Genomic DNA, 24,140 nt, shown 5'->3' on the forward strand with positions numbered 1-24,140 from the left:
TCTGATATTGTGAAGATAGATGTTTTCCTGTTTCTGTTTGTGTAGGAGGCCCAGGACCAGAGGGAAGAGCTTGAGAGGTCTAACAAGCAGCTCCGTTTTGAAATGGAACAGCTTGTGAACCAGCAGGACGATGTCGGCAAAAACGTAAGTAATTATCTCATTGGACTCCTTTTTTTTAATATTTCTCTGTCTCAGTCCTAAGTGAGTCACCACATCTTCTCTGCTCATGTGCTAGGTCCACGAGCTGGAGCGGGCCAGGAGGACTTTAGACACGGAGGTTCAGAGCCTGCGGGTTCAGACGCAGGAGCTGGAGGAGGAGCTGTCAGAGGCGGAGAACTCGAGGCTGAGGCTGGAGGTCACCCTGCAGGCGCTCAAGGCTCAGTTTGAGAGGGAGATAGGCAACAGCGAGGAGAAGGGAGAGGAGAAGAGGAGGGCTCTCAGCAAACAGGTAGGAGAGAGAGGAAGTAGGGAGGAAAAATCGCAGACAGTGTCGTGGCTGTTCCAGTCCTCAGATCAATCATTATTGTCCTTATTTTCTCTACTAGGTTAGGGAGTTGGAGATCCAGCTGGAGGAGGAGAGGAGTCAGCGGTCTCAGGCCGTGTCTTCCAAGAAACAGCTGGAAGCAGAACTGCAGGACACTGAGGCCCAGGTGGAGACAACCACCCGCGGCAAAGAAGAGGCTGTGAAGCAGCTAAGGAGGCTGCAGGTAAAAAAACAAAACAAATTCCAATTAAATACATTTATTGTTTTACTTTTTTCCACCTAGGACATCAAGTTGACACAAGTCTTCCTACTCTCTCTAATTTTCATTTTGATTAATCAGTTAAATCCTGTTTACGACTTAGCAAATCTGAAACACACAGAAGGGATGAACAACAGTTAAGAAGACAAAAGACCATTTTGAAGTTTAATCCTAAATTCAGCTATACTTGGTTGAGGTTCTTGAAGATGTTTTGCCTTGCATCTGAAAGGGTTTTCCTCTTCTGAACAATTACCTGGATGACTGAGAACCTTCACTTACATGACATAATGCTGGAACCCAGGCTGCAAGAGTAAACACATATTCATTTTCAATACTTTTCACTGGCCTGCATTTAAATACAATCTCTCATTGTCACAGGGTCAAATGAAAGAAGCTCTGCGTGAGCTTGATGAGCTCAAGTTGTCTCGGGAAGAGGTGATCGCCCAGTCGAAAGACAGCGAAAAGAAGATCCAGACACTGGAAGCAGAAGTCCTGCAGTACACTGAGGTGGGTGTAATTCAGTGAAAACCAGCAGAAACATATACAGCTCTGAAATAGTTTTTAAACTCTTAACCCATCTTACATGCATTGTGTGTAGGAACTCGCTGTGTCAGAGAGGCAGAGGAGACAGGCTCAGCAGGAAAGAGACGAGATGGCTGATGAGATGGTCAACAGCAGCTCTGGAAAGTTAGTATCACTTTAGTCCAGATGTGTTATTTTAATTAGCGGGCCTGGTTAGAATATGGACTTGTTTGTCATTCTTACAATGTGTGTTTGTTCAGGACGGCAATGTTTGAAGAGAAGAGGAGGTTAGACGCACGAGTCAGTCAGCTGGAGGAGGAGCTAGAGGAGGAGCAGAGTAACGCTGAACTTGTGGCAGAGAGACAGAGGAAGACTGCCCTACAGGTACAGTGGCTTTACCTGCACTCAACGCTTACACACAGACACACATACAGAAAACCCTTGTAAGCGTAATGTCATAACATCTGCTCCCTCGTGCTCCCGCAGGTGGAGACTCTGACGGTGCAGCTGCAGGGGGAGAGGACTCTGGCCCAGAAGGCAGAGTCGGCACGGGAGCAGCTGGAGAGGCAGAACAAGGAGCTGAAGGCCCGACTTGGGGAGATGGAGGGAGCAGTCAGGGGGAAAAACAGGCTCAGCGTTGCCGCCCTGGAGGCCAAGATAGAGTCGATGGAGGAGCAGCTGGAGCAAGAGAGACAGTGAGACAAACACACATGCAGATATGTTCGATAGAAATGCCCTTTAAAGAAAGCCCTTAAAGCATTGTTGAAAGCAGTACACAGATAAAATAAAAACATGTTGAGGGGAAGTACACATGGACCAATTAGGATTTTATAAATACATGTGAACGATCTAGTGAAGGATGCTCCCCCCCCCCCCACCCCGATTTTCAAGCTCTTGTTTCAAGTTGAATCTCATGAAATATGTGTTCAGTTGTTTGGTGCAACAGGCAGCTTATAATGATCATTACTTCCTTTCAGGGAACGAGCCATGGCAAACAAAATGGTGCGGAAGACGGAGAAGAAACTGAAGGAGGTGATGATGCAGGCGGAAGACGAGAGGAGACATGCAGACCAGTACAGAGAACAGGTACAACACTTGACTACTTCTACATGACTCACACAGAAGGCACACAGGCAAAAATCGCCTGTTACAATGCAATACATGAAGATATAATGGCAGTCAGTGCAGCCAAACTGGTGCTGTAATTGTGTGTCCATGGCCATAAGAGTGTTGAAAAAATCATCCTAAAATGAGTGATTTATCTGGCTCAATCCAGCCTAATCCTAATCCCACAGAAAAAAAAAAAAAAACAAATCCCTCAACCACAGAGGAGACACTGACTGTCCTCCAAAAACATCATCGCTGATAATCTCCCAGGTTTAATCTGACTCCTGATCCCTATCAGTCCTCCTACTAATCTCCGTTTTTATACATCGCTCCCCTTCACATTCTTCTTCTTCCCCTCTTTCTCCTTACGATGACCTCTGCAATAACCTCCTTTCCTTCTCCTTTTACTCCCCCTCTTCCCTTTTCCTCATCCTCCTCCTCCTCCTCCTCCTCCTCCACCAGCTGGATAAGTCGATGGTCCGCCTGAAGCAGCTGAAGAGGCAGCTGGAGGAGGTCGAGGAGGAGAACTCTCGCTCCAATGCTCAGAAGAGAAAGCTGCAGAGGGAGCTGGAGGAGTTTACGGACAGCAGTCAGACCATGACGCGAGAGATCACGTCTCTCCGCAGCCAGCTCAGGTAACCACATGTTTGTGTGTGTGTGTGTGTGTTTTAGTGTATGTTTGGTTTTTGTGTGTGTGTTGGATTTATTCATCATCATTTGTTGTTGTTTTGTTTTTTAACCCCCCATTAACTTGATATCATTTGTTTTTACTTTGCCTTTTGTTTTTTCTGTTTGTGTCCATCTAACACTGACAAACTGTCCACCTGTCTCCGTCACACCAACACTCAGCGTCCCAGAGTGGAGGCCAGATAAGTAGGTCACTGTGTGTGTCTTCTTTTCATTATATCTGGGTGTTTGTGCTTAAAGGTGGAGGCTCACTTCACATCCACAGTTCACTAAGTACATGTGTGGTTTTTTTTGTTTATTTTTTGCATTGGACAAGGCAAGTTTATTTCTGTAGCAAAGTTCAGCAACGAGGCGATTCAAAGTGCTTCACACAAGACATCAGAAGCATCGTGACAAAGGGAAGAAGAAACGCTTAAAAATAAACCATTAACAATCAAAGAAGATCAAATGTGAAATATGTTACAATATGAGATCAAAAAAGAAATATGATGCTCAGAAAAAATTTGGAATGTAATGATGTTATCTGCTCTGCACGCTCTACAGTAGTCTGAAGTCCCTCGTTATTCTCACCCTCCCGATGGAAACAGAATTACCTTGGTGGTTTTGTCTCATCGAAAAAAGGTTCTGTTGAACGATCCACACCCAAACGTCTTCCCCGAGGATTTAGGCTCACAGATTTTTGCTCTGTCTGTGTCAGACACAGCCCCAGCATTACCTGTTTCACTTAGATGATTCAGTAGTAAGCTTCGTTATAAACTTCCAGCGAGGGTTTATAAAATAAACTTTACGATGTTACTGCTAAACCAACAAATGGCATTGGAACATTTAGTTGTGATGTTGATTCGCTGAAAACCGGAACTGAATCAACAACCATAAGTTTGTTATTAAAAAATTATTTTATCAAAATCAAATGAGCAAGTTTACCACTTTCCTGGCTTTTGAAATCTGACATTAGCTCCTTCATTTATTTAGACTCAAACAGACCATTACAATAATAGTAAAGTTGAAATTGAAAATCTAATTTAGTTTCATGTTTCATTTTTACAAAAGAAAAGGCTTCAAGGATGGACACTTGTCTGCTTGGACTTGTATTATCCGATCTTGTATATTATATATATATGATCTTTGTGGCTAACAGGATATCTTAAAAAATATTTTCCAAACTCAGAAGTGAGGAGAGGCAGGTTGGGCTCAAAGTCAGAACCATCTTTTACTTCTGCCAATCGAGTAATATTATGAAGACATCTGGTTCACATCAGAACACAATCTCACTCTTTCTCTCTCCTGTCCAGGCGAGCACCGTTGCCCCTGGCAATGCGTGGACGCAGAGCACTGGTTGACGACCTCTCATATGAGAATTCTGACTCAGAGGAGCCCCCTGCATCACCAACCCCCTCTTCTGGATTCCCAGGGACCCCAACGCCTTCCTCTGAACACAGCCTGGACCCTCCGCCACCCTACAGCGTCAACAACACAGAGTGACGCACTCATAGACTCTGTGACACACACAAACACACACACACAGGCACACAACCGCCTCGACTACTCAGAGGTGAATGAGCGTCACACACACACACACACGCACACGCACGCACACACACACATACTCACAGTACAGAACAGAACAGAACAAAACAACACTAGTTTATAACGTCATGAAGGGTCCAAACACGGGGCGCTTTAACCTCAGCGATAAACAGATACAAATGTAAAAAATCTGATTTTAAAAAGTGGTAACTGGATCTGACTTTGATTTTGTAACAAACTGTGAGATAAAAATCAAATAACTGGGAATTTCTACGTCTATGTTATGAACTTCTGAGTAACTAAAAACTACATTTCCCAGAGTCCGAGTCGGAAAGTGAATGGTTTTCAACTTGTTTCCCGATGCTGTACAGTTATTAGATGAGTGAAAACATTATGATGGTGACTTCTTTTACATTAGGAGGTATTTCTGAACAAAGCCATGATGTGGGTTAAATATTCAACCTGATTTTTAAAAAAAAGGGTGAATTAAGACAATCTAGATACATGATACAAACAGTAAGTAGTCAAATACATACATGGAACAGTTTTGACAGTGTCAAAACATCAATGAGAAACATGAAATAGAGAAGATTAAACAGATAGGAAGACTGGCAGACATAATGGGTGACTTAGCAAAAGAGAAATGGCGATTAGTATTCAATATTTAATAAAACTCTTATTGGAAAGTAACTACACTTAGTTCTGTTACGTATTGATCTACAAAGCAGCCTGGGTGACGTTCAGATGCATTAACATTGTATTAAGGGGAGAATCCTTTTGCTGTAGATTAGAAACCGTTTGTTGTTAGGTACCGCAGTAGGTAGTATTAGATAGTTTCTTAAACTAAAGTCTTGACTTATTGCTTCATAAATTTGTATAATTTATATCCAATGTGAACTTAAGTTATTGAACGCAGGTCATTTTCTATAAGAGGCATGTTAGTCTGATGATTTGGGTCACATCACGGCTCAGACTGGTTTCAGTCAGTGTCACAGCAAGAGGATGTTTCAGGTGTAACTGGTGTGACTGGTTAGGAAAGAGTACAGATTTATAGATTGTCAACCACAGCATACATTAAAAAAAGGAACGCTCTGTGGGGAATTTATAAATTCATCTTTTTTTATCCAAATTGGGACAAATTGATGAACACGTCACATTTTATTTTAACAAGCATCTTGTACATTGTCATTTTTACTGAGTGTAAATTATTGATCATCAAAGCTTTTTTGTTGAACCAAACGGTGGGCGTATGGATGAGAAAAAGGGACTTAAATTTGTAGTAAATGTAGAGTAGCAGTAGAACAAAGTAGATGACAAAAGTAGAGGCTGGTGAGGTTTTCTACTCTCATCCAGTGAACAAGTCGAAAAACTGAGCATGAGACTCGAAGCATTTTCAGATACTAGTAGTTCAATTAAAAAAAAAAAAAAAAGACAATTAAGGCACTGAGGAATTAATTTTTATGAGAAAAAAACAGTGATTGAACAAATGGTAGACTTTTTTTACCCTAGCTATCAGCCCTAAAAGACACGTGTGGGGGTGTATGGTGGGGGTGGGGGGTGTCAGCCACATACAGCTCGATGACCCTGCTGTGAGACAGACAATGTTTTTTCTTTCTATGAAAAATCTCCACCCTACTCATTTTCTTTCATTTATTGTTAAACATATTATGGTCTTTTTATTTTTTTATTTTTTTTTACGACCTTCTTCAGCACCTGTTTGCCTGTCATAGCTTTGAGGCTGTCCAGGAACTTCAATGTTCATGTCATTTTTTTATAGTCACAGAAAGCAATGCTTTAAAGGAACAGTTTAACATTTTGGGAAATACTCCAAGACTGACCTCATCTCCATGTTTGACCAGTAAATATGAGGCTTAAACCGGACGCTGGTTAGCTTAGCTTAGCTTGGCTAAAAGACTGAAATGCGGAAACAAGCTAGCCTGCCAGTCTACCTACAGAACCTCCTAACCTCACTTATTTATACTTAACATATTTAGTCTTTGATTTTTTTTAGAAAGATTAAACAAAGAAGACAATGTGTGTAAACTGTGAGCTTCAGAGAGGCTGCTGGATGAACTTCATTAGTTTCATGCTAGCTGCCCACCTTCCCTGTTTCCTGTCTTTGTGCTAAGCTAAGCTAAAGGTCTTTTGGTTGTAGCTTTTTGTTAATTACATATCATCTTGTCTTACTTTAGAAAAAAGAAAAGATGCCTTTTTTTCCTAAAATAGACGACTGTTCCTTTAAATGAGGAAGAATGTCACTGGTGCTTTAAATTTTAATTGGAACTAAAGAAACTAAAGATTGTTTGAAAGGAAATCCAATATATTGTTTCTGCTATGAATGTTTTTTTTTGATTCTGGTGATATAAACATGTGGGGAGGATAAATGATCGTGTTGGTTTTTACCGTTGACAGTTCCGGTAGTTTTTTGGTAAACAGGGTTGTCATGACAACTCGTGCTTCTACCTTCTGTTTTTAAACGGAATGAAACAAAAATGCAAAGCAAACATCTGCACTGACTTACCAATAAGCGTGTACAGGCGTTCTGTTCCATGTTTATCCATATTTTCAGACATTTTAAGCTTCTTTATTTTATTTTTTGCCATATCAAGTTCACCATGATTACCAGTCAGTGTGGGGAGAAGAAAGATCAAACCAGTCGGGTCAAGAAAGAGTTCTGACGACGTATATTTAACGCCCTAGCAAAGGGTTTTATTTTTTATTTTCTGAATGTATAATTCTTTGATCTTAGCAATATGCAAAGGATTTTGACGCTTTATTTTTGAATATATTGTGTAAAAGCCGCACTTTACACATTACAGATGGAGATAAACACAGCTGAACATTGTCAGCACATAATGTCTGCTTTGTTGTGTTTGTGATTTATCTCAAAGAGGCCGACAGCATTAAGCCAAATGAGCTAACATCACGTGTCGTCACTCTTAACTGTTCACACTAATGTTATCTCAAATACTCGTATCAGCGTCTGAACGTGGCGAACGTGTGTTCACGTCTTTAAAGACCAAAATCTGAGGACATGTGGAAACCGAAACTGCTGGAGAGAGAACGGATGAGTTCCGTTCATGTGTAGCAAGAGACGAGGCTGGTGCTTCTTTGAGGTGTTATTTTTCGCTCTGCATTTTTTCATGGCTACTGTGGAACTTGAACATTTTGGAAACATTTGTTTGATTGTTTTAGCCTTTTTTTTTGTTAATGATGCTGTTATTATAAAACACCTGACTGGGGTTAACTTCAATATATGTCGTTGGTTTTGATCTTTGTGTTTCTGTGTGTTTTGTCTTTTTAGGGCACAAACTTGGTCCTCACTTTTTTTTCAGTGGAGTATCAGAAGTCACTACATCTTTAAGTAGAATACTTAAGCACAGTTCAAATGCAATTACACAGACACACACATTCACACCTACCGGCAATTTTAGGGTCACCAATGATCCTAACAAGCATTTCTTTGGACTGCGGGAGGAAGCCTGAGTACCCGGAGAGAACCCACACATACACAGGGGGAACATGCAAACTCCACACAGAGAGGCTCCTGTCCACCGGAGATTAGAAGCAGGAACCTCCTCGCTGTGAGGCGACAGCGTAAACCACTGAACCCCCTTACTTAAGCCTTTAACTCGCAATAATATCTCACCTTGAACATATTGTGTGAAAACTATCATAATTTTATAAAATATGATGCAGATTAAACTATGAATCACCTAAACCATTAATACATTTGGCTTCACCGCAACCTGCTAAGTCTGTAAAATTACATTTACACGTGAATGCATAAACACAACAGTTTAAATAAAAACTGTTACTGAAAAAAAAACCTCCTTATTATCAGCATTACAAATACTCAACTTATAAAATGAATAACTTTTGCTTAAATGTAATCTCTCTGCAGGTCTTTTGCATTTTAAAATTGCATCATTGTAACTGTATTTTTACTCAAAAATCTGAAGCCTTACTCCATCTCTGATTGTTTTACTCCATCACTGATCGTTTTACTCCATCGCTGATCGTTTTACTCCATCGCTGATCGTTCTACACACATTTGAAAACAATATTTGTTAATATTGCATCATTCCTTATGGTTTATTGGCATTGTGAATTTAAGTCACCACTGTCACATAAAAACTTCTTAATTGGGCCACAATATCACTGCGATCACAACACTGGTTAATACTAACACTCATTGAGTTACACAATATCAAACATATAAACATGCACAAAAGGTTTGGTGTGAAAAGGAAGAATATAGTGAATCTAAGGAAGTAATAAAATCCAAGTGAAATATTTTTACCCAAAAAAAGTCGTACTAGTGGTTGGAGATGTCATCAGTGAAGTGAAAAAGAGCACTGAGTCTGAAAAAAGCCAATTACAAGAGCTTAAAGACAAGATAAGGAAGCAAATGTTTTCATTCACTTTGAAGATGCAAGGAAGAATAAAAGATTTCTTCATGAGATATCAACAAAGTACTTTTCCTTATTTCCTTTTCTGAATCTAAGATAATTTGTGCTATAACATGCCTGATCCGTTTTAATGATGAAAGCTCCTGCTGGGCTCAGATTGTCAAAAACAAATTTGTACCCGAATTCCAATGAGAACATTCAAACATGAAGGTCGAGAAAACAACCAGGAAGGCATGTGAGATCAGATCACAAGATGAGGTTTACATTTTTAGAAAATCTGCAAAGTTGGAAAAAAATGATTTGGTCTTTAACAAAATATAAAATCATATTATGAATAAATACATTGAATGTACTGAGTACCTCCAAACAACAAGTTGCACATTACATTAATGCAGTACAATGCAGCATTGGGATTGGTACACCAGTCCTAACCTCTTATTCCCTGAAAGTAAATCCAATTATTTCACCAGAAATTAAGTCTTATCATCGCACTTAAACAGCAGCCTAAGCAGACATTTTAAGATGCTCCGCACATCATTAAAGATGTCTCCTGTTTAATGTTCGTAAGGAACAACAGATTTTATCACATGAAAGCAGATAAAGAGTGGTGTAAGCAGATTGTTACATTATTCTGCATAAATCTGTGCTCTGTTTTGACAAAATTCAGGCATCATAATCCATAGCAAAAGAGAAAAAAATAATCTGAACATTTATTTGTTTTTAAAAGTCCAATGAGCTGTTGGGGATTAAAAGATGGTTCATTCTTGGTCTTCTTTAAAATGAGAAAAAGATGGGTCAAACCCTTTTACCTTCACCCTCAACATTGACAGCGGAATCCATCCATGCATCACTCTTTAAACTTTCCATCCGTCGGCTGACTTCCTGTCCTTTAAGATATCGACGAACAGCCAGTCGTCCTCGTGTGGAGGTGTTTGTATTGGAGGGTGCTCAGGATTGTGAAGCGAGACAGAGAAAGACTGAGCGACGCCCTCGAACGATGCAAAGTTTTGCCTATTTTCACAACTTACAATCATACAGGGATTCTCTTCATGAGGATGGTGGTACGCCTGCTGCTCTGAGGAATTGTAGTCGTTGCAGATTGAAGTAGAGAGCTGGTTATGGATGATAAATGTACCTTGGGATGGATTATTATTATGAAACTGTGTCTCTGCAATGTCTTCAATTTGGGAGTGGTTTAATGTCAGTCCTTGATCTCCATGATAAATGTATCCACATTCATATCTATAATCACCTGTCTCAGCATTCAAATCCTCCACCTCAGATCTGTTGGTGCAAATCCTTGGCGTCAAACTATCAGACTGATCCGACAATCCAAACCCATCCGCACCGTCTTCCTTCCCATCGTCACCTTGACAAGCACAGATACTTTCAAGATAGGCCTCTACGTCCATGCAGCCTCCTAAGTCCTTACTGCCGACACTGAAAAGATCTATAAAATCTGTCCACTGGCTCGCAGAAATATCAGAGGCATTTTTCTGGGTTAGCGCATCTTTTAAAAGTTGCATTGAGAAGTCACAAGAGTCAAGCGACAACGGAGAGAGTTCTGGGGAGTAAGACGGAGAGATGTCCACATCTTGGCCAAACTGGATGAAATTGGAGTCCTGCTGGATATTCTGTGAGTCTTCTTGGCAGCTGTTGGCCACTAATGGCTGACTTTCATATTCATCACACTCAGTATTGACTAGATCTGACCTGTTGTAGAAGTCGATACCTTTTGGGGAGCTCATAGAAGTGAAATCCAGCAGTTTAAGGTTTCTACTCTCTTTGCTCTGCCTCCCTTCGCTCTGGTTGTTCTTAGCAGTGCATGTGGTGGGGTGTGATTTAGTGTGTCGTTTCCAAAGAAGTCCCGCTTCTTGCTGCTTCTTTTCACTGATTTCTGTTTGATGTGAGCCACCAGAGACAGCACTACTGGACTCATTGATGTCATCTGCTCCTGGGTGACGACTGCACATATCTTGATGACCATCTTCAAAGGGGATACCTGACAGGTTAGGGGTCTCTGGCTTCTGTGATGGCAGAGACCTGTTTGTTTCCTCCTCCTTCAAGTTAAGAGCAGATGCCAGTCTATGGTTTGCTGCTTCTATGTCTGCAAACTTTCTGTTGAGAGAGACAGACGAGGAGAAAGAGGAAACATTTAAAAACAGTAGTTTAAAAAAAAAACAAAGACAGTGGGACCCAAGTGTCTCACTCTGATCACCACAAAAATGTGCTCTGAAGATCCATCGTGTAAAGAACTAGCCAGGAAAGATTATTCTGAAGCCCTGAGGAGATGAGAAGTGGACCAGATACCCAAAAATACTCACTTGAAATATATATATATATATAATGTTGAAGATTTGGTCCAATATGAATATAAGGATTGGAAATACCTCCAACACTACCTTTAATGTAATATTGAATAACAGCAGTGAGCAGTGACATGAAAATGTATGAACCCTCTAAAAATGTTACTTGTTTTCCCCAAAACAGTAGCCTGCACAGTGATACATTATTTTATGACAAGAAACTACTTTTCATGTTCATACACATAAATAAACTCCTTTTTTAAAGGGGCTGTATGTAACTTTCAAAAATACTGTGTTTGCAGCGACACCGCAGGCCGTTAGGTGAACTGCACCAGTAACCTGTTGCACAAACGAGCATCATCATCGGCCGCGACACACTGGATATTTACCAGCATAATGTTTACAGAGGAGGTAAGTGGTCATACACGTGAAAGTCTGTGAAGGAGTATGTGTGTCTGTATTCATTCTCCATCCTACAAACGACAGTCTCTGCAGGCACTGGCTGAGAGCAGGAGTGTGTGATGAGTTTGTCCGTCTTTGAGAGCTCTTAGGGCGGATAGAAGTGTGTAGAAGACGGCCTCTGGCTGTGGAGGTGAAGACCTGGAGTGTGTGATGAGTTTGTACTGTTGATCTCTGTAAGCGGAGCCGAGTGAGGAGGACGTTGAGAACACGCATAAACTGTCACTTCCGACCCGGGGAAACTTTTTATACAGGCAACACAGATAGACAGTGAACATCTACTTTTTCACATCAGTTAACCGTTCACTTATTAATGGGCGATAGAAAAAGATTTATACATGTAAAAAGTTACATATAGAAGAAGAAGTGAGAGTACCAAACAATAGCAGAGCTTTGTTAGAGTAGATGTAGTGTAAGTCGAAGCTGGCAGATCACATGTTTTAGGACTATTCAAAGTTTAGACCATAAAAACTGGTAAAGAATTAAGCACTTTCACTCTACAAGCATAGTTGCTGCTAACGTCAGCTAAGCTTTTTTTTCCAAGTTAGAAAACTTTTACTTAGTTTGGCTTTACAAGAACAACTGTAATCAATCCCAGACAGGGTTATTAGTATACAGCTGTTGAAAAGCATTTTTAAAATGAGTATTGTAGCGTTGTATGGGCCAATATTTATGTCTAGATAAGAGAATTGGTATTAGTAAGGAAAAAAGTTATTTGTCTTTGTCTTATCCCTCTTATCATCTGATAACTCCCTCTGTGACGTCCAGTTTAGAAATAAAATGTTGTGTTTGTTTCATTTCGGCAGACATCTTGGTTTCTCTGACGCTCCAACACACCTCTGAATCATATTGTGCAGGAAGCGACGGTGGTTGACCTGCCGTTTGGATGGTCGGTTCTTCCGGGGTTTCTGAAGGGTCCGCATCATATGACCTGCTGCTGATGTAACAAAGGTGTAAAGGTCACGACCCCATGGGACCCCTCGCTCCAACCCAGGCTCCAGAGACACGGAGATGGATGGACGCATGGCTGCAGGAGAGAGGGTGGAAGCAATGAGCAACTCAAGGTCGACACTGAGTAAATTAAGATGTAAAACAAAGTTTTATGGCTTTCAAAGCTATTGACCTCATTTATTACTTTGTTATACATTTGTGTCATTGCCATTATAGCTTTGTTGAAAATGTTTTATTATTTATTTATTTTTATCTAATTACAGTTCGTTAACACAGTCTTAAGGTAATTTAGATGAGGTTTTTTTCTTCTTTTGAATTTGTTTTTTAGAAACTCTTTGAGATGCACCATCTCCTATTCAATGTTTTTCTCTGCATACACAAATAATCATGACAATTAACAAGCATTAAACCAAATGATTAAATAATACCAAAAACAATTAATTTTGATTATATTAACAAACTCCAAACAACCCTCTAAAGAGAAATGAAATACATTGACACCAACAGACAATACAAAGATATTATAATAAAATGTCAAAGTTCTGAGTCTACTTCACGAGTTAAAATAAAGATGAAAATATTTTCAACAGAATAAGTACATTTCAGCTTAAATAAGCAAAGAACTATTTAAGCCACGAGAACTTTTTACTCCAAAGCATTTATTTTAAAACAGTGGCTTGAAGCTTGTAACTTATAAAATATAAAAGCATTTCTGCAGATGAATCAACATCACCAGCAGTGTTTAGCTCCATGAATAACCACAGCAAAATTGTATTATACAGAAAATAATTATGAAGCATCAACCTTTAGCAAAACATTTTGATGCATTTTGGGAATTTAATTGCTTCCACGTGTTTATTTTGACATATTTTCACATTCAAATTAAAGACTTTACATGTAATTTGTATGTTTACATTTAGTTCATTTACCTTTAAGAGAAGCATCTGAATACTTCTTTAGCCTGTTACAAGAAGGGACTGATCAATCAAAAACCTTTACGTTTTTGTTAGCCCATGTTAGATATTTATTCATGTTCAATAGAAAACGGAGTTTATAAAAACATATCTACCTACCCTCCTGCTGCTGCTGTCTTCGTGTCTTCTCAAAGTATCCTGAGGACGCACACTGACGGAGGAGGAGAAGGGCAGCTATAGCTCTACAAAGGCAGAGGTGTGGAAATGTCTTTGTTTATGGACGTCTCTGTATGTGCTGTGTCTGTCTGCAGAGAATTAAGTCAAGTGACACAGAAGCTCCACGTAAATACACAAATCCCCCTTTTTTCTCAGCATTTTGAATGAAAGCCAACTTGACAGATAATAGAGAGAGAGAGGAAGTGCGGCACGATGAGAGGCAATTATCTGAGAAGTCAACCTCTGGTGGAGGTGTGTGTGTGTGCACGTGTCTATTGTGTCTCACACTAAAGGCAGCTTGTTAAACACTGGGAGACACAAACGCACCATTTGAGGCCTTAATTGATCAGCTTAAACTCTGGCCCTCATTATCACATTCTCAGAGGGAAGAGCTAACATGGTTGCTAGTGTCTTTTATTGACCTTTGCTATTCATTAGCACACCTTCCAAGTACAGAATTTTACATATCTATGGCAGCAGCAGGTGGATGAAGAAGAGAGGCTGTCCTTCCCACAAAGACAGGAGACAAAGAGAGATACAAAATCAAACAGGTTTGATGTTCATCTTTATATATGCTTTGACTTCCATGATTTTAATTTTTAACCTATCCTAATATCCCAGTGAGGATTTAGCCTTATGATGTTGTTTAAGTTGTTTACTTATAACAAGTTTTTTGAGGCCGACTGATTAATCGGCCGCTCGATAATATCGGCCAATGTTATCGGTATCAGCTAATTTTATCACAGATATGCGCTGATATTACTAGATTTATTCACCAGTCAAATAGCATTTCATGTGAGTATCATTGCATTTAACTAGCAGTTTTTGTTCACCAGCAGAGTGTATTCGATTACAACAAGCATTATCACTCTCCAGGGTGTAAAGCGGTGACACACGTACGCACAGTTACTTTCCAGTTGAGTGACCATGTTGTCTTCGTTATATATCTTTTCTACAAGTGTTTGATAACTGCATTTGAGAATTCAACACAAAAATGTGTAGGCTATGTCTATATCTATCTTTCTCTACAGATCGAAAATAGATCTAAGAAAAATATCGGCCAATATATCGGTATCTGATTTTTTCTCTCCCTAATTTTGATATCGGTATCAGCCCCAACTATTCAGTATCGGTCGGGCCCTACTTCTTTGATTTTCAAATCTACAAGCAATAACATTCTGACATACACATACATTTTGTTCAAAGTTTTTTTTATCATACTGACTAGTGAAGTCACTTATTTGTGAACTTTGTACATTTAAATTTATTTTACCATCCACTTCAAATCCTGCCATCTCCTGACTACAAATGGCATGACTTCCATTTCCCTCCATGTTTTAAGGAAGACTTGGAGGACAAAACTTTACCTCTAACCTATGGTATATTCAACTGCTATGTATGGCCTCTTTAGTGTTCCCTATTAAGTAAAGTTTATTAACACCTTTCAGGAGCAGATTTCACAAAGTGCTTCACAATAAAGGATTAGAAAAAGTCATTGAAACAGACAGTTACATAAAATCAAATATAAACAGATCAAACAAAGTCTGAACAGATGGGTCTTTAACTGCTTTTTAAACGGATCCACAGAGTTCACAGCTCTCAGTTTCCAGGGAAGAATTTGAGAATCTGAGCCAGGTTTATGGCCATGTAGGTTTTTATAGAGCAGCTGATGGAAAGTGGTAGAGTCAGTCGTCTTTTAATCTGAAGGTTGATGGTTCAATCCCAGCTCCAATCTCAATATGGGAGCATTGACCCTCAAAATTGGTCCCAATGACATTAACTTCTATGGGATTAGTTAATACTGATGGCCACTCTCCATAACATCCTCTGTCATCAGCGTGTGAAAGTGTGAATGTGATATGCAGTGTAAAAGTGGTCAAAAGTGTACATACAGTGAGTTCTGTACAAGTCCATTTACTATACAAGGAATATACTTGACTGTTTGATGCAGAAAAATGATCATAAGAAAATGTTGTACAAGCTCTCCAAAAGTAAAACAAAAAATAAATTTGAAAGACTTGCAACAACAATATTATAAATATTATTGCTAAAATAAAATCTATTTCTTTGAAGAAAAGAGCAGTACACGTTTTCAAAGTATAGTTAGTTTGCAGATAAACAAAAGTAATGTTTTATAGTTTTATAAAATAGAGATTAGTAGAGTTCAGTTGAATGCAAGTCTTTTAAAAATTAGTAAACTACATCTTTTGCCTCATTTAATGCAAAAACATCCTTCTTCTCCGATACATTTGAAGGATTTGAAGATCTTCAGCACTTTACTCGTAGCAGGGAAGCATTTCTGCAGGAGTGGCATCTATTTATAGAGACACCCCGACCATGTGTCTCTGACCAGAGAGCTGCACAATTTACTCTCTGCCTGCTGCTCTCAATGCTTACACTTCAAAAAGTTGGACAACTCTGTGGTAAGTGATTTTAACTAGTGTACACGGACATTATGGAAAATAATTCAAAAGTCAAGTTCTCAAAGATATAATTTATAACTCACTCTGTCTTAAAAACAACGTGTGCCATTGTCTCATTTAGTAACTAAACCTCAGACACTTACACATTAAGTATAACAGCAAGACAGGATTTGTTTTTCCATAACTGTTTGACACTCTGTGTCTCCATTCCTTGCATGTGGTGTTTTCTCAGGTTTCTCTCCAGCAGGCTGATAAAGGTCTTATCTCACATTCTCTGCAACTGAGTCAGAACTTTGATCTGGTGAGAAAAATGAACTCCCTCATTGGCGTGCAGAGTGACCTGCATTAGATTCATCTCACTCCTCCTCCTCCTCCTTCTTGTCCAACAGAGGGAGAGAAAAGCTCTTCTGAAAAGTAAGTTTCCCTTTTCGGATAAAATTCTGATTCAACACAGCCTGTTTTATTGCATTTGCTTGTGTCATGTATTTTGGTCAACATTTATAGGCTTATTATTTAGCTGCATTTCTTTTAAAGCCTCCATTACGCCAAAAGTGTCATCTTTTTAAAAGAGTCACACCCACTTGCTTTACTATGAAAATTGATCCTCTCTCTGATCAGGTCTGTCACCATGAATCGGGCCTGGGCTGTGTTCAAAGCCCATCCTTACATCAGTAACGTCCTGGGATACACAACACTGTTTGCTTCTGCTGACCTCATACAGCAAAGCGTGCTGGGAGGGAAACCCGACGCAGGATCAACAGCCGAGGAGTCAGCCGGCATCGACTGGTGTCAGACGGCTCGTGTTGCGACTGTCGGCTTCTGTTTCCATGCCAACTTCAACTACCACTGGCTGAAAGGGCTGGAGAGGATGCTGCCAGGAGGAGGGGTGAAGGCGGTGACAGGGAAAGTTGTGGTGGATCAGCTGATAGCAGCTCCTCTCACCATAAGTGCATTTTATATTGGTAGGAACTTTTTTTCTTCTCAATATCTTTTGTTGTGCAAAGTCTAAATAACTGTCACTTGTTTTGTCTGTGACTCACATTCTAACTTAAAAAGGCTAGAGTACCATGTGCTCATAGAATATAGAGTAATTTACACTTTTTGAATTTATACTGTCCTCTGAGGCTTCCTGGAAATAACTGTGAAATATGTTTCATGAGGCCAGACTCTGACAAAGGCTTAAATAAGAATAGACAAACCTCAACTCTGTTCCCTCCAAGAGGAAATGTTTGCCTTTGAATTCACTGTTGTAAAATCTGCTGTGCTGAGATGTGGCCTTTAATGAAGCAGGCCTCAGTGATTTATCGATCAGGATAGTTTTGAAGGATAATGATGGTCAATATGTTAATATTCAACAGATTACTGAGCGACCATCTCCCCTGTCATCACTGAATTTCACTAAACTGTTTATGCTTGAGTCATTTTAGTTTGTCTTCATTAATCGTAAAATAAACCTTTTCCTCTTAATTGTTGCATGTTCAGCTGAAAATGTTCACTTGAACAGGGGACATTATTCAGTAATGAGTCTGCAAAACAAAGTTTGGATTTTGTTGTTGTTTCAAAAACACGTTTCACAATATAAAAGAAAAATGTTGTTCTAAATTAACATTTCTTACAAAGTAGGTTTGAAAGGTTCTTGTCTCTACTGTTTTTTTTTTGTTTTTTTTTAACGAGTTTAATCAAAACATTTGACAACCAGCTCTACGTTTTAGGTTTGAGTTTACTAGAAAACAAAGATGACCCACTCGAAGACTGGAGACAGAAATTCTGGACATCTTACAAGGTACACATAAGAGTTGCCTTTTCAGATGATCACTCATTATTCCTCAATACCGAGTAACAAATCTCTCTCTGTTTATCTATAACTCTGATTTCTGTTCCTCTCTTTAGGCTGGAGTAGCATTCTGGTCAACAATGCAGGTGACATATTTTTGTATTATTTCATAATTCAAGTAACTTTATGTCTGCAGTCTCACAGACATTTACATACAGATTTAAAACAACTTAACTGTTTGTTTTACGTCCTCCTCCCTCATTAGGCAGTAAACTTCGCTCTGGTCCCGCCTGTGGCTCGGACAACATTTCTGGGAGGCATCGCTCTGGCTTTCACCATCTTCCTGTGTCACCTCAGAAAGCAGCCTAACCACAAACTTGAATAAATGTAAGATCATTGGCTCCATGATGCAAGTTTTTAAAAGGAAAGACTTTTGTGTGAGAAACAACAGAGGGTAACAATATTGATATCATATTAGGCTAATTGAAAGGATGATTTCAGATGCAGAGTGATCGGTTTTTCTGAGGAAACAAGAGGGACTCCTGAAATAAAACACAAATGTTGATTCAGCAATTAAATCCTGCTTCTATACGTATTAATATTGTTATTTTCTCTGAATACAGAGAGAGCTACATTGCGGTGTAATGATACTTTTCCTGCTACACTTGTTATTTTATCATATTGATTAGCTGTGTTGATGTCACTGTGTGTTTTTAAACCAATAATTAAACAAAGTTCTGTTTATTTTATTATTTTGTTTGGAAAACTGTAACGACCTAATCATGTTAAATTGTGAAAAGAATCATTTAATTGTAAATGCTCTCGATTGTTTTGTTTTTTAACATTTAACCTATTGCAGATTTTTTTTTTTTAATAATTGGTTATTTCATATTTAGTTGTATTTCATAAATATTAAAGATGTAATTGTTGGTTGTAAGAGAAGAGTGGTGGTGATATTATAATAAATGTTTATTATATAAACATGTTTTTTTCTCAATTGGTTCCTTTACTTGACAATGAGTAAAACATGAGCTCTCCGCTCTGTGGCTGTTGAGAGGCTTGACTGATCATCACAACGTTTACACACAACATGGATTATAAATAAAAGACCAAAATGTATTTTGCAACAGATGATGCTGAAGACTGTCTATGAAGGCTAGATGCAAATAAGAGTAATTACTCACCATTATTCACAATTGTTTGTGCAAGCTGTCTAGAGGATAGACCTTCTAAGTAAAGAAAGCTATATGTAAAATATGTAGCCTATTAAACACATTTTGTAGTTTAATTGTCATTTAAAATTATGCATAATTTAAGGACCCACAAAGTGCAAAATGATTACAAAAATCCGAAAGTAGCCTACTATCAAAATCGTAGTTGTATGTCGCCGTCTCTACCACTAGAGGCAACAACCTAAACAGTGACTTGTTTTTACTCTGCCCTGCAGGAAGCGCATGCTCCGCAGCCAATCAGAAACCTGAGATTTCAGCGCACTGTTTATCGCGAGACCTCGGCTCTTCCTTTTCCCTTTTCGCTCCGAGTCCAAGATGGTAGGTACCGCTAATAGAAATTTTAAACTACGATGGCTAGACTATCCACGGTCATCCTTTGAATTACAATAGCTCATCTTCATAATGTCAACACGAAATGGTTTTAAACACTATAAAGGTTACAGATCGATCATGATTTCGAGGTATTTGAGTATATAAATCGTACTAGCTCAGCCTGTGTGTGAAACCAAACAAGTGCTGCCCAGGCTGCCGCTAGGTTGATTAGAGTCGACCTTTGAAAGTAACTTAAAGAGAGGAATACTAGGTTTAAGCATAATTCACATTTCCCCGACGATAAAACTGTGTTTGTCGGGTTGTGTCCTGTTTTTATTGACAGGCTGCTTCGCTTTGCTCCAGGTGAGCGGCTCAGCTAGCTGCTGGGTGTCAACGTGTGAACCGGCCTGCGCTAACCTGACATGCTAGCTGCTTTTTAAAGTTATTCTAATGGGAATAAACATTGTCATTAATGATTCAATCTCTGCCTATAGTTCCATGTTGATTTATCAGTGGTTTGTCTGCAGTTAACTTGCAAGTACACTTGAAGACGGGCAATTGAGTGTCTGAGATTTGTTAAGTGTTTTACATATATTTCTCCCAAGGTGTTTAATTGTTTATTTATTGTATTATTACTTTTCCAGGGAGTCGACATCAGACACAATAAGGACCGTAAGGTGCACAGGAAAGAACCAAAGAGCCAGGATATCTATCTGAGGCTCCTGGTCAAGGTAACTTAACCCCACTTAGTTCAGTAGTACCACCAGTATTGACTCCTGTCATTCTGAGACAGTCAAGTCTGTGTTTGTACTTTCTAAATATTAACTTCATAGCTGTCTCATCTAATCATTCTGCTGTGGTCTTACAGTTGTACAGGTTCCTGGCCCGTCGCTCTAATGCTCCCTTCAACAAGGTTGTCCTGAGGAGGCTTTTCATGAGCAGGACCAACAGGCCCCCCATCTCCATCTCTCGTCTGGTCAGTCTAATCTCCCTCCTGTCCATCATGATTGAATCCTGCTTTCACTTTTCTCAAAGATGTGTTTTGCTGTTTGAGCAAGTTGTAAATTAAGTTATTGTTTTTTTTGAATCAGGAATTTATTTTAGACGAGGTGACCTGTGTGAACAGTTACGATAAGATAAGGCTTTATTCATCCCACAAAGGAGAAATTTACAACAACGGAGACATCTTCAAAGTTTAGGCAGTAGTTTACCTGTTTTAGTTGATGCACACGATTTCTGCTTCAGAATTAAGGCCGATGTGAGGTTTTAATAATAAATACAGATTCTATCAGTGTTTTTTTTTTTTAAATCAAATCTTACACTTGCGACATGCCAAAGTACAATTCCATGAGAAGACCAGATTTTTTTCTGAGGAAGGCAAAAACAATTGTGTATTTTAACAAGTAACTACTTTTATGACCGACTCTGAAATAGTGTTAACTACCTTAAACTGATGCAGTTCTTCTTGGATGAAAAGTATCCTGTCTGCTTCAGTATGCTTTAGCCTAAAAGAAATCTTCCCCTGTGTCATGTTTGTTTTCACATAGAGCCAACAAACGTCACGCAAAACTACTATGATCAATTGTTTCAAAATGTCTATATTTTAAATATCTTACAGTAGTTGTATCAATTTTCTTTTTTCATGCTGTCAGTCCCAAGTGAGCGGGATGAAGATGTACTTTTTTTGGCCACAGAATTCATGTCCTCATCTGATCCTTAATTGAAAACAGTACTGAGTCTGTGCAGTTAGGCATTACGACGGTAAATATTGAAGCTGTTGAAGCCGTGTAAGCTCCTCGGATTTTGCATGCAAATTTATGCCATTGTTTTCCTTGCTGCCAGATCCGAAAGATGAAGATGCCTGGTCGTGAGAACAGAACCGCTGTTGTTGTGGGATCTGTCACTGATGATGTCAGGATTCAGGATATCCCCAAGCTGAAGGTAACTCCTCCTTTAACAGAGGCAAAGTTAATCTATTATTGTTTGTCCCTACGTTTCCATTCTGTTTATGACGATCTTCACTCATATGCATTGTTTTTCGCAGTCTCTGAGATTGTCCTAACATCCTGTTTGTTGCCGCACAGATCTGCGCTTTGAGGGTAACTGATGGTGCCCGCCGCAGGATCCTGAAGGCAGGTGGTCAGGTGATGACCTTTGACCAGCTGGCTTTGGCTGCTCCCAAAGGACAGGGCACTGTGCTGCTGTCAGGTAATAAAACATGAAGATTTATATTCATATCATTAATGCGATCATGAAATTTAAGTACTAATGATTCATTGTCTTGTTTGGCTATCAAACATGTACTACATCGAGGTTATTACAAATGTGGTGCTACTTGAGCATAACTGTAGACTAATAATAGTACTACACGTTAAATTAATAATTGTATCAAACATTGTGATAAGCGTCTACTCGATGGAAACCAAATAAATGGTTCGTTCTTTCATGGCGAGCATGGCTGCAGAATTCAAAGTCATTTAATTGTTACTGAGTTTTGACTATTTGTAATGAGCACATTGTGGGAGTCTGAATTTTTCATGATTAAGATAAATAATTTCATGTAAACAAGCGATGCTTTCTCACTACATATTCTTGCGTTTTACTCATTTGAAGAAAGCCCATGAAATCTGAGCTAGCTATCTGCTACCCTCATAACAGATGAAAAATATTTATTTATTTTGGATTCAGGAAAGACATGATGCAAACCATTTTTGCAAAAACAAAAACTGAGATAGCTAACATTCAGGACTTAATTAAAACATTGTGCAGGTCTAATTGAGTTTCGTGTGTGTGCTCTTTGCATACAGTTACACATTGGCTTGATTTAGTTCCCGGGGGGGGGGGGGGGGGGGGGTTACAAAATGATTAAGAAGTCATGAAGCTTGAACTGAGAAGTTTTCATCTGTATTCGGGAAACTTCAGTGGTGCTAGATTGCAGTGCATATTTTCTCAACTTAAAAGGTCTTTCTTTTTTTTGTTTTAGATCAAAAAAATGAAAAAAAGTATTTTAGGCGGCAAACCTTTACCCATAATTTCTACACAATTTTAAAAAATGTCATCTAAACAGTTATACTAGTGATCAGTTTTCACTTGACATCTCGTTTAGCTGCAATTTGAGCAGCAAAAGACTAGCTGCTCCATGAACTTGTAGTCAGTTTCCTCTAAGGATTCCATATAACAACCTTAATTAGTTCAGAGTTTTTCCTGCAAACAGGTTAACATTATTTGTTCAAATAAATGGGGTGAATGGTAGTGTGATTATTTTTTTTCTTTGAAGCTTTTTAGGATGTGAAGCTTTTGTAACTGCTCTTTAATTTTCTTTTTACATTTCTTTTCAGGACCCCGCAAAGGCAGAGAGGTGTACAGACACTTTGGAAAGGCACCTGGAACTCCTCACAGCCACACAAAGTACGTGTTCAGATGACGTGTTTTTACTGTTGACAAACACTGAATAGAACGCAACTTACAAATATGTCATAATGCAATTCAAACTCAAAAATGGAGCTCAAAGATGTCAAATTCAGGCTTGACAACTTTTTGTCACGCTCTTTTTGTTGGATACTGATTGATACAATCTATCATGCTCATAGACTCAGTCCATACTTCATGTAGCTGGTCTCACAAAGTTAAAATTGACTTGAACTGTTTTGCGCAATTGTTAGGAAAACATAGGGACATCATTCAGTCTAGCAGCTCACAACAACAAAAAACAGCATTTGATTTCAGAATTGTTTTGAGTTTTCTGACATAGTTAGTGTTGTGTGTAGTTCTATGTAGACTTTCTATGATGTGGAATTAGTATGTTCTCTATTTGTCCTCCTCTACTCTTTTGACCTGTCAAAGTAAAGGCTCACGTGTTAAGAATAACATTGATGGCTTCCAGTGCCACAGAAAGCCTGTATACACAATACTAGCATCTATTACCAAAGTAATACAGATTTCCTCAATTATAAATGTTTCATTTACACTTCATTTTTCACAGTTGGATGTCACTCTAATATGAAGGCACTTTTATTGTCTAGTTAGTCATATGTATATTTTCTCAAGCACTGTGATGCTTTTATTTATGGTACATTTTTTTACACATGATAATCCAAACACAAGTCTGGAATAAGAGCAACATTGGAAACAACTAAAATGATTAGCAGTTTAGTCAGAGGGCAAATAATGGCATTAAATAATGACCCCCTTCCCAATTGAGTGATGGTCCGTGCCAGGTAGGCTTCACCATTTGAAAGCAGATATTGATGCTATTGGAGGAATAAAGCTAAGCTCTATGTATCCTCAGTTTTATTACATGAATGTTGGTTTTTGTTGCAATATGTGTTTATTCTGAACTCTTCTTTTCCAGGCCCTACATCCGCTCCAAGGGCAGGAAGTTCGAGAGGGCTCGTGGTCGCAGAGCCAGCCGTGCTTACAAGAACTAATCTGTGTCTTTGTTTTCCATGCAATCTGATGCAAAATAAAAGATTGGCTGTACAAAATGATTCGCCTTTTTGTGTGTTGTTTGGCAGCTTGTACACCCGGTCAAATGCAGAAATAAATGACATCTTCT

General features: G+C 39.0%; 3 protein-coding genes across 7 annotated transcripts in view; all 3 read left to right on the top strand.

Annotated features, from left to right (window-relative positions):
• Positions 1-7,858, top strand: part of myh14 (myosin, heavy chain 14, non-muscle) — a 30,177-nt gene extending 22,319 nt beyond the window's left edge. For 3 of the 4 annotated variants that reach the window (XM_065957677.1, XM_065957680.1, XM_065957679.1), the window contains 11 exons: positions 46-144; positions 236-448; positions 546-707; positions 1,122-1,250; positions 1,342-1,430; positions 1,526-1,649; positions 1,752-1,960; positions 2,243-2,351; positions 2,835-3,007; positions 3,222-3,245; positions 4,352-7,858. In XM_065957677.1, coding sequence (XP_065813749.1) covers positions 46-144; positions 236-448; positions 546-707; positions 1,122-1,250; positions 1,342-1,430; positions 1,526-1,649; positions 1,752-1,960; positions 2,243-2,351; positions 2,835-3,007; positions 3,222-3,245; positions 4,352-4,541 — 1,521 coding nt within the window. In that variant the 3' untranslated portion in view covers positions 4,542-7,858. The remainder of the gene's footprint in view (positions 1-45; positions 145-235; positions 449-545; positions 708-1,121; positions 1,251-1,341; positions 1,431-1,525; positions 1,650-1,751; positions 1,961-2,242; positions 2,352-2,834; positions 3,008-3,221; positions 3,246-4,351) is intronic. The other variant, XM_065957678.1, reaches the window with a different exon arrangement.
• An 8,263-nt stretch (positions 7,859-16,121) lies between these two features.
• Positions 16,122-19,022, top strand: si:ch211-120k19.1 (uncharacterized protein LOC563199 homolog). 2 transcript variants are annotated; one of them, XM_065958341.1, is made up of 7 exons: positions 16,122-16,267; positions 16,500-16,681; positions 16,886-17,229; positions 17,980-18,050; positions 18,158-18,187; positions 18,307-18,428; positions 18,543-19,022. In XM_065958341.1, exons 3-6 carry the CDS (start codon positions 16,896-16,898, stop codon positions 18,424-18,426), a joined length of 555 nt encoding a protein of 184 aa, XP_065814413.1. In that variant the 5' UTR covers positions 16,122-16,267; positions 16,500-16,681; positions 16,886-16,895; the 3' UTR covers positions 18,427-18,428; positions 18,543-19,022. The 2 variants fall into 2 exon arrangements, with proteins under 2 accessions (XP_065814413.1, XP_020492742.1); XM_020637086.3 differs by having other exon boundaries at positions 18,307-19,022.
• A 507-nt stretch (positions 19,023-19,529) lies between these two features.
• On the top strand, positions 19,530-24,072 carry rpl18 (ribosomal protein L18). Its single transcript, XM_020637090.3, has 7 exons — positions 19,530-19,591; positions 20,230-20,316; positions 20,454-20,561; positions 21,428-21,526; positions 21,670-21,793; positions 22,924-22,993; positions 23,937-24,072. The coding sequence occupies exons 1-7, from the start codon at positions 19,589-19,591 to the stop codon at positions 24,010-24,012; spliced, it is 567 nt and encodes a 188-aa protein (XP_020492746.1). The 5' UTR covers positions 19,530-19,588; the 3' UTR covers positions 24,013-24,072.
• The last annotated feature ends 68 nt before the right edge of the window (positions 24,073-24,140 follow it).

The sequence above is a fragment of the Labrus bergylta genome, chromosome 8, assembly GCF_963930695.1.
Source record: "Labrus bergylta chromosome 8, fLabBer1.1, whole genome shotgun sequence".
NCBI classification, from domain to species: Eukaryota; Metazoa; Chordata; class Actinopteri; order Labriformes; family Labridae; genus Labrus; species Labrus bergylta.